At 36.3% G+C, this 16,495-nt stretch overlaps 1 protein-coding gene across 2 annotated transcripts; it reads left to right on the forward strand.

The window, feature by feature from the left end:
* The first annotated feature begins 1,529 nt into the window (after window positions 1–1,529).
* On the forward strand, window positions 1,530–11,219 carry LOC102801623 (nucleoporin Nup43-like). 2 transcript variants are annotated; one of them, XM_085505775.1, is made up of 8 exons: window positions 1,530–1,706; window positions 3,109–3,240; window positions 3,997–4,074; window positions 5,062–5,227; window positions 6,926–7,061; window positions 7,649–7,800; window positions 8,563–8,712; window positions 9,153–11,219. In XM_085505775.1, exons 1-8 carry the CDS (start codon window positions 1,587–1,589, stop codon window positions 9,413–9,415), a joined length of 1,197 nt encoding a protein of 398 aa, XP_085361901.1. In that variant the 5' UTR covers window positions 1,530–1,586; the 3' UTR covers window positions 9,416–11,219. The 2 variants fall into 2 exon arrangements, with proteins under 2 accessions (XP_085361901.1, XP_085361902.1); XM_085505776.1 differs by having other exon boundaries at window positions 8,563–8,700.
* The last annotated feature ends 5,276 nt before the right edge of the window (window positions 11,220–16,495 follow it).

A 16,495-nucleotide genomic window follows, 5' to 3' on the forward strand; every position in this document is an offset into this window, starting at 1 on the left:
TTATATTGACTCTGGTCAGCCTTACGATCTTGTGTGGGTGATATCAAGTAATCAGCAAGCTATATACATCGTTATATCTGGTACAATAGAGCACTACACGCTATGCATAATAAACAATTCGAGACCTTACCTGTTGTGAGCGGAAGCTCCAATCGTATCGGACGTACGCCGGCGAACGGAATTAAAAGCAATCGAAACTTCTACCGGCATTGGATTTTAATCTCAAAAGTTACATCACACAAATTACAAACAGCAAATAAAAATCGAGTTACCCCAACTAATTACTTTGCGATTATCCCCATTTTCCCACTCTGGCTACCATTTGTATTGGGAAATGAAACATTCACTATGTTCGAAAACGCATATCCACATAATGATGTTTTTGAAATCATTCGATGCTATGGTCAGAACCTTACTGTTGTATTACTCTGGAGTGCGATCTGATGTTATCATTAACTAAAGCAACATTTACTTTTGAAAGTAAATATTGCAGCTGCAAACCTGGCATGTTTGATACAACTACGAGGGGGTCACGTGATTAAGTCAGGCATCAAATACGTGACGAACTACTGGCTAAGAATAAACACACTGCCAGAAAACTGTCTTATGAAGCTGAGAAACTAGGTATTAAACTGGGTAATAATCAAACAAAATCTGGGTATCTGGCATTTAAATATGTGCAGCATATAATAAACAGTTGAACACTTGGAAATGTGGGAAGAAACAAAATCAAAAGGCGTAAGAGGTAAAATTAAAACAATATTCGAAAAAATAAATAAAATTTCAAGAAAATATCACAGCAACTTTCATACGATATGGAAATAAGGGATTAGATCACAATTTTATAAACTGAACTTTGTTCATCGGCAGTTATAACGGACTTCTCAGTTGACATAATAAAAACTTACGCCAGAGAACATTGTAGCCAAAACAAGAATTAGGACACATATTCTAAAAATTGTAAGGGGCAAATAAAAACATGTTGACGTTTTCAGAATGAAAATGACACATTTGTAAAACAAAAGTTCATTGTTAAATTTAAATATTCACCTGGTTTTAGCGCATTTAACTGCCAGGAAAACAAACAAACAAAAAACAGCAAAAAATTAAACGTTAGTACAGAATTGTTGAACTTGAAGACAATATATCAGAAACTAGTTCAGATACGCAACGTTTTTTTTTTTTATTTTTATTATTATTTAAAACAGCCAATCACAACAAATAATTTAACAAATTTTCGGGAAATGACTGTTTCAAAGGTGTGTACAGCGTATATAACTTTATTGCGTCTTCAACGGCGACTGTTGTGTCTAGAAAAGTGTCTGGGGATGTTGCAAAGTCCCTCGGTAATTACCTACCTGGTGCGGGAGTCATGTATGTATTATATAATATATCTTGCGCTCGCTGTAACATATTAAAACAAACTGAGGTATCGCTAGAAGATTTCATTTGTGGCGTGTAACCTGTATGCAGAGATCATGAAAGACAATTCGCAAGTCACACGCCCAATGAGACTTATATAGTCTCGTGGCAAACGGTATCCAAATAAAGTTCCCGGATGTTCCCGCCATGTGCCGAATTTCAAAATGGCGGATACAGTAGTGAAATTCGTGTCACAGAAAGTCAGCAAAATTAGGTGGCGACCAGTTTCTCACCAAGGATTACAATCGTCTGACGTGTTTGTTGCCGGTAGCTGGGATGATGAGGTAGGTTCAGAATGTTTAAATGATAGCCATTTTACCTGTCTGTTTGAAAACCGGAAATGTGTAACGAACATAGAATCGGTGAGTTTGAACGATCGATCGCACTGTGTGGACATATTTTTCCCAATGGTGTTCTGTAAATGAAGTTGGTCCCAGAACAACGTTATATATTTATATCAATACTGTTTATTTTATATGCGATTGCTTAAAACATGCGAAATCAGTGAGTAAATGTGGCAATGTCACTATGACCTTGACATCTGACCTCACCGAGATCTTTCTGTCGTCTGACAATGAACTGTCAGATGCGGAACTAGAGAACGACGAAACAATAGGATATAGCGTTTGATATTTAATCTATCAAACCTACTAAAAAACTTAAGTTGTAGCCACAGGCGCTCGGAACGTTTCTTGGATAATAAAAATGACCTAAAGTAGGGTCGGCATAGTTAGTCAGTCGCCGGTAAATTCCCCTACTACTCATATAATAACACAAGGTAGGAAAGCTTTGACACCATGACATCAAAATTGTCTGAAAATAACATGATTCTCAAAATTATATTTCGATCCGCTTCACACAACTCAAGTATGATATTATTCAAACTAAAACGAGTGAAATCCTGTGAAAATCAAAACACCAGAGCAAAATGTACATAATCCTCCACGCGAATATTTTGAAGCGTAATGCGTCATCAAAAACCGGTGCAGATGTGTTTTTTTATATTGCAAAATATTAGCTCAATTTTTGTTTTTCAGGAAAATTCAATTTAAAAATACAACATAATGATACAATATATAACAATACAGATATTTAAATTTTGAGACTATGCAGTACGCGCATACTTGATGTTTATGACACATTAGGGACGACGTCAAAAGATCGATGTCGGATAAAAAACTTATTTCCTTTAGTTTGGGGGTGGGGGTTTTTGACCTCAAAAAGTTTCCATCCTACAAAAACGATTTTATTTTTTAATGAAGTCAAAAAAATCTTGGAGTATTTGTAGTTCGTTTTTTTCTATCCAATCATGGACAGAAATAACCGAAAAGGGAAAAAAAACAGGAAAATGGTTTGGTTCGAGTGTAAATCTGTGCGTCAAATGAGGTGCATTTGTAAAATCTTGTTACACCCACCGGACAACCAACTGCTATGCAATACTACTGTCCGATTATCAATTTGCATTTAATGGTGAATGTAGTCTGACGCCATGATCAATATTTATCAATTAAGTTTCAGTGGGGGGTAGGGGGGTTTGGACAAAAACTAAAGGAATTAAGTTTTTTATTGACATCGATCTTTTGACGTCGTCCCTTAGTTAACCGACATAACACATTTGATATCATTGATATTCGATAAATATATGACCGTATTTTACATATTAGATTCTGAATGTTTGACTTGCAGCAAAACAAGATATCAATGTGGAAATGTCCAGATATAAAAAGCCATAGCAATGAAGAGAACTTGTCAGCTGAACAGTTTGAACCGCAATTACTCTGCGAAACGCTACATTTAGGGGATGTCACTGATTTAAAGGTAAGACCAAACAAATATTTCAGGTCATTGTGTACACCAGTGGACAGTGATGCAAAAGTATCCTCGGGGGCGGACATCTGGGCAATTTCTACCGCCTGGCTACCCTGCGCGGTGAAAACAAAGACCAAAAACTCGCAGAAAACGGTACTTTGGGATGTTTGTTGAGACTCCCCTGAACAGTGTAACAAGATTAGTTTTACGTGTGTAACATACATAAATTTGGTTGTTCAGGATTACTTCAAAGTTGAGTTTGTGTTGTTTTCTCGAGTTTTCACCGGCTCCACCGGCGTTCCACAGCAGCGCGCACAAAGCCCATAGAAATACGTGGTACAGTGGCGCGCGTCTTAGCAACGTAGAACGTCTGTGACGTAGCTCCGCCCCCGAGGATTGTAGAACACGTTGAAATAGCTGCATGCAATTTCATCAGATTTGACTCTTGGCAAGAATTAACATAATCTTAATTTAGCTAAAGTGTTGACTATATCTCCCTGTAAGAATATACTTACCGTTAAACTAGCTGCATCTTGAATTAGCGAAATTACAGATTAGCTAAATTAGCTAAAATAACATGCTAGTGAATAGTAACGGATTCCGTTTTTTTGTGTTCGTAGACATTGATTTGTTAGCAGAAATTGAAGTGTGTTGTAGGTGTTTTTTGTTTTGGTTAATAATTATGCTCAAACCAATATTAGAAGAAAAAACAAACAGTTTTCTATGTTATGTTCATTACATTGTTATTCTATGCTTCTTTTACAGTATATTGACAGTGAACGCCTAATAGCATCATCTTCAACGGGAACAGTAACAGTTTATAGATACCATGAAAGTGCAAAGGTATGTCATTTAGACATTGACTACATGGTCTGTGTATATGAATAAACAAAACAGATTTTTGTGTCAGTGATGTTTTATTTGATACAGAAAGGTTATAACCTAATGTTACTTGTTTGTAGAGCCGGTTTATAACGTCATGGATTAGTATTATCCTTGGACCACAGGTGATTATCTGGCAGCTTTACGAATAAGTGTTTGTAGGCCTTTTTTTATCAAATGTCAGACCACTCTCCAAATGTCAGATGGACATCAATCGTAATTTTTTTTTTGAACTTTGCTTATGCTAACTAGGCATTATGTCTGAATACATCTGTGAACTCACGTTTGCTGTTAGACTGATGTTTTTTAGTAATCAGCAAAAATATAACCCTTAGTGATATCTTTTCAAAATATACCTTCTGTCAACATTATTTTGAGTTACCCTATTTGCTGCATCAGTAGCGCATACGCTTACATACATGATATGTTTATGATCAAAATAAGTCGTGTATAATAATCCAGTATTCATTAAAATGCAACTTGGTTTACATGCACTTCTGCTGAAAACGTTTCTTAAAGCAAATACAAGATTATGATTGTACCATGCAAGCAATTCTGAAATTCGTTGTGATAAAAATGTTACTGTCAATAGCGATTTGTCGGAACACGCTTTAAACCAATGCTGTGTAACGTCGTTATTATCACGTTTACCATAACATATCCGCAGTGATGTTTAACACATATTGACTGAATATGTACCGTGGTCATGTTATACATTTCCATGTACACTGTAACCTCAATATAATGAACACCTTTATAATAAATTTTCTGATATAATGAACACATAACATGTCTCCCGCTTACAACAAACCCAATGTATTATGTGCTTCATTATAGTGAACATTTCACTATAACAAACTAATTGTATGTCCCCTAAAAAGTTCGTTATAACGAGGCTAGAGTGTATTTTTTTCTTCTCATACGTTTTAATTTGTTATTTGTTTGTAGACACTATCAGTACATCATAATTGGGAAGCCGTGCATCGTCATCCGAATAGAAAAACGTGCGCATGTACATGTATGACGTTGAATACGCCCGATATAGTCACAGTAGGTGAAGACGGCAGAATACAAGTACTTAGAATAGAACAAAGATATCCAATTAGAACAATAAGTGAGTATGACTACCTTATCAATGTTTTGTCGTACAATCGTATGCACTAGACACCAAAACATTACATTGAAGTGCTTCATCAATAAAGGGTGTTAAAATGAAAAATCTATAGGAATACTATTTCTCACTGTACGATAGCAATAGTTATTAAGGAACGTACAATTCAACAAAGCATACAAATCCCAAATAAGTGTGAAGTTCTGTTTGATGTTTCTTTATCATAACATTCATTCTACAATTATAACACTTATCAATGCCTGAAAAGTCCACATACTGAGAGTTTAATTGTATATCGACTGTATTGTAAAGTATTTTCACTTGGAATTTAATCTATTTAACACCACAGGTCATTTTCGTATTCATGTCCATAAGGGAAAATGCGATACATTTATAAAACATTCCTTATCCTTAGTGTAAACAAATACACACATGATAGTCATCTCACTGAATGAGTTATAAATTGAATATCTGTGTAACAGTGCGCCCCCCTAGTGGCAGAGATGAGTGATTTCTTGTTATTGTTTTTATCATTAGCAATAGTCAGTTGATTGGTTTGTTGTTAATGTAAATATGGTGCTGAATGGTCAATTTCAGGCTTTGAACTAGGGTGTTCAAAGGGCGCCCATTTATAAGGCACTATTTAGATAGATTGTGTTGTCGTATAGGAATAAAAATTAAGAATCTGTTTATTTTGAAGGCACTGAAAAAATAAGTTTTGATGCCTCTGAAGTTTTAAGCTCAACTCATCAACAAACTAATTGTATCTGCATTTCTATATAGAAGGGCTCAAAATAATTACATACTGTAGAATACTTTATTTTCGCTTGGAATTTATTTTTGCTATTTTCGCCGAAGGGATGATTCCATGAAAATAAAATCTAGCGAATATACCTTTTGATACCTCAGAAAGAATTCCCCCACCACAGCCAACGTCCAAAATCTCCATGCCTTTCAATGGTGTGGAGTTTTTCATGGGTCGACCACCTAACAGTCCATCTCGAATCAACGGCACCCTAAGTTTATTCAAAAGATGAAGTGCTTCAATGTTGCCAGTTTCATTCCACCACTCATGTGATAATTGCTGGAATTTGTTGTCCTCCTCACGGTCCATTGACGATCTGTCTGTTGAATGTGCTTCATCTTGGGATTCGCCAGTCAAGATATAAAATGACCTTTGAAAGAATACATGTATTACTGTAAAATACTTCATTTCCGCTTGGAATTTATTTTCGCTGAAAGGCTGATTTAGTGAAAATAAAAAATTTAGCGAATATACTTTTTTCCCTATATTTCACATTCAACTCATCAAAAATCAGTGAAAATAAATTCCATACAAAATGCCCAAAAAGCCTTTTCAGCGAAAATTAATTCCAGCAAAATTAAAGTATTCCACAGTACATGTATAAAAATATACAAATCCTGCTCCTCCCTCATGTAAAACAAATGTCAAAGGTCATACTGATGTGTGATGAAGGAAAGTAAAAGATGTGTGGTTATGATAACTCCTACCAAAAATGTACGACTACCCTAACATTAAAACATGAGACTTTTATGGTGTTGTCTCTGTTATCTAGAATTAAGCATAAAACATAGCTTTTGTCTAGTAATCAACAAGCTAGCACAAAGAAAATAATCCTGTCTTGTTTTAAAGTGTATGTAATCAGTGAACTATTGTGAGTTTCCTTTGATCTTTTTCAGATAATGCAGATAGTTGTACAATACATGCAGTAAGTTATTTAAAGCAATACGAAGTTATCACAGTTAATTCAACGGGTCAATTAAAAATCTGGGATTTAAGACAATCTAGTTCAGAACCAAGTAGAACATTTGTACTGTAAGTGAAGTTTTATTTCCTCTCCACTCCATAATACTCACATTACTTCTTTTACTATTCATTAGTTAGTATGTATGCTTTTCATATTGTATTTTCTATATTGGAAGCGTATCAACCCGGAATTGCAATGCTAGATCATTGAAATTTTGATTTTAGATGCACGTCATTCACAATAAGCACATATGCTTCTAATTGAGCAAATACAGTATTGATTGTATAGTAGACTTATAAAATAAATTTCTCTGTAACTGCTGATGTCTGTGGCTCTGCTACAACTCTACACCAGTTACCAATATGCAAATCATGTTCAGTCCTTGTAGGATCAGCATCCAGACTGTGTATTTGTCTAACAGACTGCACTGCGTAGTTGATTGATTGATCTCAGGAGAGTTTCCTGTCATTAGGTGCTCTGTTGTAGTTTGAGGCAATGTACACTAGTATCAAAAACAATCAAAGCAATATCTACTCTCATCAAATTCATCAATCTCATCAGATTGGTAAATAAGATAGCATTCAGATATCACTCGCCATATATTTGTCATAATTTTGTTCATCAACATTGTAATTTGACCACCTCTTTTTTTCAGAACCGGTGAAAGAGTTCCTTTACATTGTATAGATAAGCACCCTAACCAGCCTCACATCGTGGCGACAGGTGGTCAAGATGGCGTCTTAACGATATGGGATATGAGACAAGATACGTATCCTGTAACGTTACTTGATGCGCATAGTTCTGATAGTAAGTACATCAAAGTGGATTCAGGTTTGGGCTGAGCTTTTTGATGTCCTGGGATGGGCTTCTTACTGTTCTAAGACAGCTTGGATTAGGCTTCTCACTGTTAGGGCAGACTTTTATTATCCCTTGTTTTGCGAACCCGCCGAATGAACAGAAGCCAAAAATGAAAAAAAAAAAATTATTTCAGCATAATTTCTTGCGCCCGCCGACTTGTAAGCGCAAAAAATTGCTAAAAAATTGCCTGCCTCATACCAAATGTAAGTTGCATTTTCGTGGGAGTATCATGATCAAAGTACCAAAGTCTCGCGCAGATGAGAAACAATGTTATTCATAGAATAAAATTTTATTTCATTTCTTCTCTCCATTCAATGATCTCACTTACAATTCTTTGAGAATCACACAAATTTAATGGGGAAAAAAGAATTAATTTTATTTTTTTTCTGCCCTCTTCAAAAAAATTGCCTTATAAAAACTCGAGAAACAAGGAATAAAAAAAAGTCTGGCCTTACCTTCCCAGTCACATTAAAAAATTTTTTTTTTGAAGATCTCTCTCTCCACAGCATGAACCGACTGAATTTGATTTGGGGGAAATTTCATTTTGTCTCATGATCTTTACAAAATGTCTCCTGTCTGAGGGCACCCTAAAACTGAACGGTACAATAACGTCTCCTCTTAGTGGGCATGCTAGAACTGAGTTAATTGTGGTATTCCATGGCAAGAGTAAAGACAATTGTTTAACATATACGTAATTGTGTATCTGTACAGTGTGGGAAGTGAAGTTCCATCCATCGAATCCAGACAATCTATTTACATGTTCAGAAGATGGTTCTGTATGGCATTGGGATAATACCTCATCACAAGTTTCTATGGCAACACAATTATCAACTTCCATGGCAGGATCAGGTACAGAGAATGGTACTTCAATCATTATTTTATGAACCTCCATATGACAATTAGAATCAGTTTATTTATCGCATCCCAATAACTAACCACCCCTGAGTTGTGGGTTCCAACTAAGTGTTTAGGACAAGAATAAAAGCCTTTTCAGCGAAAGTTTTTTACAGTAATTGTGATTCTTGTGCAATGTGTCTGAACAAGAACTAAAATCATTCATCCACCCAACTTAAATTAAAACATTCATTGCATTTAGTAATCTGTCAATAAGCTTATCCTTAATGAATGAAACTTAAAACAGATTACGTTTTTGATGTCAGCAATGCCGTTTTTAGTGAGTGCAAGCACTGAATGTTTGGGGATAAATATGTATTATTTCATTGAAATCTAAAAGATTCTGTTATTTTATCAGTATAGTGCAGGTTTAAGATTAACTATTGTTTGTTGTTTCACTCCTCTAGGTGCAGGTATTGGAGGTGGTCAGGGTCCATCAACATCTAGAAGTTTTAGCTTTGCTGCATTGTCGTCAAATAGTCACCCTATTCCTGGTACAAGCAGTCCGTGGCTGAGCAATGATGCTTCAAAACATAGAAATCTGGAAGTGACAACTTTACTACCACATAACAAAATGCCTGTCAACACTATAGACATTGAAAGTAATAACCTTTTATGCGGTACCGACGGGGAAGCAGTTTACGTAGTTCGGAATTTGTCTCTTCGGTAGCATCAGAAATTTCCGCCAGGACTGTTGGTTATTTATATAGTACTGATCGGATTTATGCATAGTGGGATGGAATGACGTCAAAAGTTTGTGGCGTATAACACTGCCAAATGTTGGAATGATAGCATTTCTATGGTAAATAAACATCACATCTAAATTTTGTTCTGATGCTGGATAAATATGAAACTTGTGTTACACACAGAACCGCACCATGTTATTGAAACGCTGCAATATTCGTCACGACACCAGGACATATACTCCAAACACTGCTTGTGTTGTGGAATTGACACTGCACAACTATGTTATAAGACCATACAGGGAAATCTATGCTGACTGATGTCAGAAAACTGGAAAACATTGAAACCCTGTATGCATGTACCTTGATGCATCCTGTCATGTCAAATTAGTTCATTCTTCATATTATGATCAAATACCAATTGTTGTTATCAAGCATTGATTTCAACTATGCCAATGTCTTCAAAACTATTGTGACATTCCGGATTGCTACAACCATGTTAAACTATGGGAACACTCTCACAAATAATATTATTTTGATCCCGGTGTTCGCTTGCTCCATACCAAGCCTCTGAACTAGCCATTAATGCAGTTGTTGCTATACAAGACAGGTTTCATATACACAGGAACACTTTTACCCGTCTTTGATGCTTCATGCTTCCTCTTCTGGTTCACTTAGTTTGTTCAGTGGCTATCAATAATTTGAATCCCCAATCCATTAGCAGCTACTTCTGTATTTCTATTTAAGGAATGGGGGGGGGCATGTACTGAAAACTACTACATTGTTTTGTATGCGTTACTCTATTGCAAGCATGGTCAATGTTGCCTGCAGTGTACCCATGTGTACTAAATATGTAGCTGAGCCAAATACTGTAAAATGACTAATTTTCACTAGGTTTAAATTTCACTGATTTACCATTTCAGGCATATTCAGTGGGTTTTAAATTTACGGTTTTACCATTTAGATAATGTGTTCTATGCTAAATGTTACATATTCACTGGGTTTTAATTTTGCGCATTTTCCAGTCAGCGAAATAAGCAAAATTAAAACCCAGTGAATAATTAATCCTTTTACAGTACCTTCCCAGTTGATTCTCTGTATACTTGTTTGTATAAAAATATCACTTGATTCACCAGCTACCTCTCCTAACCAGACATTTGCCTCAGCCTTTTTGACGCACAGTTTAGACAGGTTTTTCACTGTAACTTTGTTCGTTTAAACTGGTTTCACTGTCGTTAATTAGCAATCATGTACATGCATATTACTGAAATAAACTATAGGATATTGTACATTCCAAAAAAATAAGCAGTTTCAACCTTCTGGTGTTCAAATCAACAGTCATTCATTTTTTCTACCCCTAAGTTTCAAAAATCTCCCGTTCTTTTTTTGCATATTCTGTTTTAAAATATGACCACAACTGCTTGGTAGTCAGTTTAAATGTATTTATTTCACATCTTTTACTTTTATATACTGCCAATTTTGTACTCGCAGAGAAACTTTATTTCGTCATTTATACAATTTTTCATGCATCTAAGACTGTGAAGGCACCTACTCTCCCCTGTCTTTGTAAATGGTTCGTCTCCCATTGAAGTACTTGGCCAATCACAAAATCTTTTTCATCACAGTCAACCAATCAGAAACCTGATCTAAATATTGAGGGAAAGGGGTGTTATGTTTTGTAAAAATAATAAATATGTTAACATTAATTATATTTGTACAATTTTGTTACATTTCTATATAAAGATCTGACTGGAATGTAAATAAAGATATTATGAATGTACTTTCAAGAAATGACGTCTTTGTCAATCTTCTAACTTGTGCCCGATTGATTTGTGGAATGAGATTTGATGAGATTCTCAGGGTTATGTTTCAACAATTATTCAAAGTCCACAAAACTTGGCTTTTGCAGTTTTGTGTAACCTTGCTAAAACTGAAACAATGAGCCTTTGTATTGTGCTGTTTATCAATTAAGTTGCCAGTTAATGTTTATAGTCCCTGATTCGGACATGGTCCTGGAACTATTAATATGAGGTCTGGAGCCATTTCTCAGACTTGCTGTGACAAGCTCGTTCAAACTTTAACATAGAGATAATGTATGATGACTTACATATGCATGTCAATTTTTATGACAATTTGATCAAATATATGACCGACTGGTGGCTATTTTGGACCTAAAATTTGCTGGAATCCCATATTCCATTATGTTTTTGAGATTCAAACAAAAATGGCCGACTGGCAGCTATTTTGTTTTTATTCATGTCTGTGCTGATTCCTGACTAATTACTTACGTGAGTTTCTAAATTGTATTCACCTGTCCACAGAAAGTTTGATAGTTAACTGCCTAAAACCTGTCTCGGACATGTTGGAATTTTAATCTGTGATTGTGCTTGGACAGTATACTGGCCGTGTGTATACAACTTTGATTCTTTATAGGGCAGATCACTGCATACACCATTGCAGCAACAAGATACAAGTTAGTCCACTGCTTAAACTACATTCAGGAGTCATTTCAGGATGAAAATGTCTATGTGACTTTACATTAAAGACGCAGATGTTTTATACTACTGTAAAATGACTAATTTTCACTGGGTTTTAATTTCATTGATTAAGCATTTCAGGCATATTCAGTGGGTTTTAAATTCGCGCATTTTCCAGTCAGCGAAATAAGCAAAATAAAAACCCAGTGAATATTTAACCCTTTACTGTCCTGTACCTTGATGTTGGGGCGCTGCTGTTCAGCTCAGGTTTGTTGGAATTTTTTAATGAACTATATTTATGCAATGGGAAAAAAATCATTAAAAATGTCTATTACAGATTATGCATCACCATTTAGATTTCTTTTGCTAAACAAATAATATATGAATAAAAAGGGAAGCAGGGGTCTGGCTTATGGTACTCTGTACATAAAATATGAGATCTTTGAATTCATTTTGGCGATAAAAACAACTTGTATGTGCTGCGAAATGCCTTAAATATCGGGTATAAAACGGGCTGTGAGCCGGGGCTGTGAAGTAGACGTCAAACGTCCACTCTGCATAGCATCATTTCGCCTCTAGCGGGCGTTGGTCAATGACGTCACTAATGAAAACGTCTCGTATCGCTATTGTTAGACTGGCAAAGTTTTTTTTGTTTTACAAAAAGAATTAATTACTAGTAGTTGTTTTAAGTTCTTTTAGCGTGATCGCGAAGGGATTTTCTCTCGCGGTCGCGCTAGTGTTCGCGATCACGCTAAATAGGCTAAATTGTCAATTGACTTTTTTTTTTTATGTAAAACAAAAACGAAGTCCCGACTTTGCCAGTCTACGCTATTGTATACCCGTACATATCTGACTAGGACGCTCGTTTTGAAAAACACGTATACGGGGTGGCAAAACTATAGACAAGTAGCGAGTGTGATACAGTACTAATTTTGCCAAACATTCCGCTTTTCGATCGCTTTTTTAAATTTTTTACCGGATAATTTCCGCTTTATTTTCGACCACGCAAAGGATACACAGTGTCATATATTTGAAATCCTATTCGGAATTTAATAATAGTTAATACTCAAACTTTACCATTTGGTTTGGGCGAGCGGTAGGTGTTTTCAATAAACGATCGAGTGGAAAAGGGCGATAAAAGTGCGGTCTTTTTCGGGTCAGAAAAAAACACGCTGTCGGAAAAAGTGGGAAGTTGGGCGAAATAAGTACTGTAGTTCAAGTGATGTTGGCGTATTTCTAATTTAGTTTGAACTCGCACGATGCAATATTTATTTACTCACTGTTTACTAATAGCTCGTATGTTGTATCATGGAGCTAAAGAATTGGATTGACGTACTAAAATGAATGGGTTCAAATCAGTTATCAGACGACGTCATCGACTAGCCCTCTAGAGGCGAAATGACGCCATGCAAAAAGGATTTTTGCGTTGTGTCGTCACCGGAAGCGCTGTTCCAGCACAAACCTGTTTACTAATAGCTCGTATGTTGTATCATGGAGCTAAAGAATTGGATTGACGTACTAAAATGAATGGGTTCAAATCAGTTATCAGACGACGTCATCGACTAGCCCTCTAGAGGCGAAATGACGCCATGCAAAAAGGATTTTTGCGTTGTGTCGTCACCGGAAGCGCTGTTCCAGCACAAACCTGTCATTCTCTACCATCGGCCCCACGGACCTCTGTAACCACAACTTGTGCGCACAGTCACGATTCTTGATAAAATCACCGCTTGTGGTGGCAAGGGTAACCGGAGGATGGCGCGTGACCCTTGTTACGCAGGATGCAAACCTGTGTCATATATGACGCCTTACTAGCCGATTTTGGCTAAAATTCCGCTCCGCCGCCTCTTTACAACAGTGTTTATACGCGGAACTTGATATTGCTTTTTACAATTTGGGTTGCCTTTGAATCACATATTTTAGTGAAATATTGTTTATAGAGTGAAATATTATTGTCATACATAATTCAATCTTTGAAACAACAGAAACTAACACATAATAACGATAATCAAATTTGTGTTTGAAGTTCGAAAGTAGTTGCGTTATTTCCGGTTTCAACTAGTTCGAAAATAGAACGTCCTTGAGCGCAATAAAATCACGCGTAGAACTCCATCCGAACCAGACTCTAGCAGCGTAAACTTATTGCAATTTGCGCAATTTGGGCCCAGTTTGTTCTTAGAAGTTTTCTAAGTTTCATTTATCATTATTTAGTAAACAGGTCTCTGAAACGATTTAATATATCCGTAAAATACGTGTCAATCGACGAATGACTTCGAAACGTTCGAAATTTCGAACAAACTCCCGGCACACCTAGCGCGATATGCGTCAGATCGGTGTAGAAGACGCCGAACTGCAGCGTCAATGGGATTTTTGCTGTCTATCCGCGGGGGCGGAGCTACGTCACGGACGTTCTACGTTGCTAAGACGCAAGTATTTCTGTGGGCTTTGTGCGCGCTGCTGTGGAACGCCGGTGGAGCCGGTGAAAACTCGAGAAAACAACACAAACCCAACTTTGAAGTAATCCCGAACAACCAAATCCATATATGTTACACATGTAGGGCTAATCTTGTTACACTGTTCAGGGGACTCTCAACAACCATCGCAAAGTACCGTTTTCTGCGAGTTTTTGGTCTTTGTTTTCACCGCGAGGGTTGCCAGGCGGTAGAAAATGCCCGGATGTCCGCCCCCCGATATATATAAAGCGCGCCCAATAAGATGGAAAAAAAACTCTTAAATGTCGCCGGTTGTGGCATTTTTAAACTTTGCGCGTCAACTCTCACAGACAGTAGCCTACCTACAAATGATATGTATTCAAGATTTTTTAACTTGCGTAACAAACAACGCACACACACACGTGACTTGAAGGTGCGCCTATATTCGCAAGCGTAACACGTGACTGAATTTAAAGGCTGTGACAGGAATATGGAAAAGGGGCTTTCATTTTTTTTTATTCAACAAATACATTTACATACAAAAATACACAAAAAAAAAAAATAACAGCCAATGCTATTTGGCAACAGCTACTTAGCAAAATATAAACTAGTACGCTAAGTATTGCGTTAGTGGTCACGGTCCTCATCGGTTTCTGAATAGGGCACTTTTGTCAGTGAATCTGTCAAGACGTTTTTCTAAATTTCTAAATTAAACACTTTCATTGATTGATATAAAGTTGTGAATAAAATAGCCCATTTTTTATAAATTAATTTTGCACAGTTGTAAAAATTGCACTTTGATTTTACAAAAGTTACTGAATAGCCCAATACTGATTCCTATGTTGGGGCTTACAATGTGTATTCGAGTAAATAGTTATATTAAGTTGGTCTGTAAATTTAAATATTCAAAGGACAGTGCTTCGGTAATGTTCGGCGTGCTCGGTAACCTGGAGAGTCTATCTTTTGCGCGGTAAATTATCAAATCTAAGTATTCAAACAACTTGAAGCTAAGTTTTATTATTCCAAATACAATCAAATCATTGCCTAACATTTGCTACGCTCACGTTATTGGATCTCGGCTCGTGCCGACATTTTTAATCCTCTTTTTTTTTTGCAGCTGCGTTCAAATTAGAACTACTCAGTTCGTACCGAAATCACGCCCTCTTTCATCGTTCTGTTATTTGACCCAAATAGGGAAAACGATGCGCATATGATGATACTAATTGCTATATTTAAATTATATCCATTTGTTGTTATGGTATTTATTACGAGTCATCGTGCACATGAACGGCAACGAAGATTCGAAAAACAATTAATTTTTTTTTCATGTCGATGTAGTATTGCAAGAAAAAAATGTTGCAGTAGCACATAAATATGCGTTGCTGACGAAGGTTTGCATTCATTTCATTCATTACTACAGGATCCGACCATATCTAGTTGCACTTCCATCCATCGTCATTTCATACTAGTAGTAATCAGTAAATGTTCCCTTAAATTCACCACCAATGAGTTACAATTTTCCCTGCCAAATGCTAATCTGAAAAAAATGATATACGTCCAATAAGACCACAGAGGGCGTTAATTGATTCACATTCTAGAAAAACATGCGACAGAGAGTCACAATCACCGCAAAGTGGACATCTATCAGAATCAGTAAAATTGGCACGCATAAGGGGAAACCGTTGGTGGCGTAAGCACCGTGTACGACATGCCATTGCAAATCACCTTCAAACTCGGTAATTGGCGTTCTTTGAAATTCGGTTTGAAATCAATTGGTGGACTGAGAACCATATACAGTAGTACATGTTATGTAATTCTAAATAAACATGTCTCCAATGATAGAGAACATAAACCAAAATGGCACATATTGTATTTTGCAATGATAAAATATGAATTAAATTTTGACCATGGTAGCACCTGATATTTACATAAACAAATATGAATACTATATGACATGCAATTTGGCATAAACGAACAAGCTTACGTTTTTTTAAGATAACTTATGAAGCCGATTTTGTTCAAATGACTGCGTAAGGGGGAGGGTAATACCATTTAAACTCATCGGTAAGTGGTCAGTTTTCCGGTGCTCTGCATATACATTTGCATAGCCTCCCTTACTTATCTTTTCTTCTATCACGTATAAAATCGTACATTGGATAAA

The sequence above is a fragment of the Saccoglossus kowalevskii genome, chromosome 11, assembly GCF_978046115.1.
Source record: "Saccoglossus kowalevskii chromosome 11, keSacKowa6.1, whole genome shotgun sequence".
NCBI lineage: Eukaryota > Metazoa > Hemichordata > Enteropneusta > Harrimaniidae > Saccoglossus > Saccoglossus kowalevskii.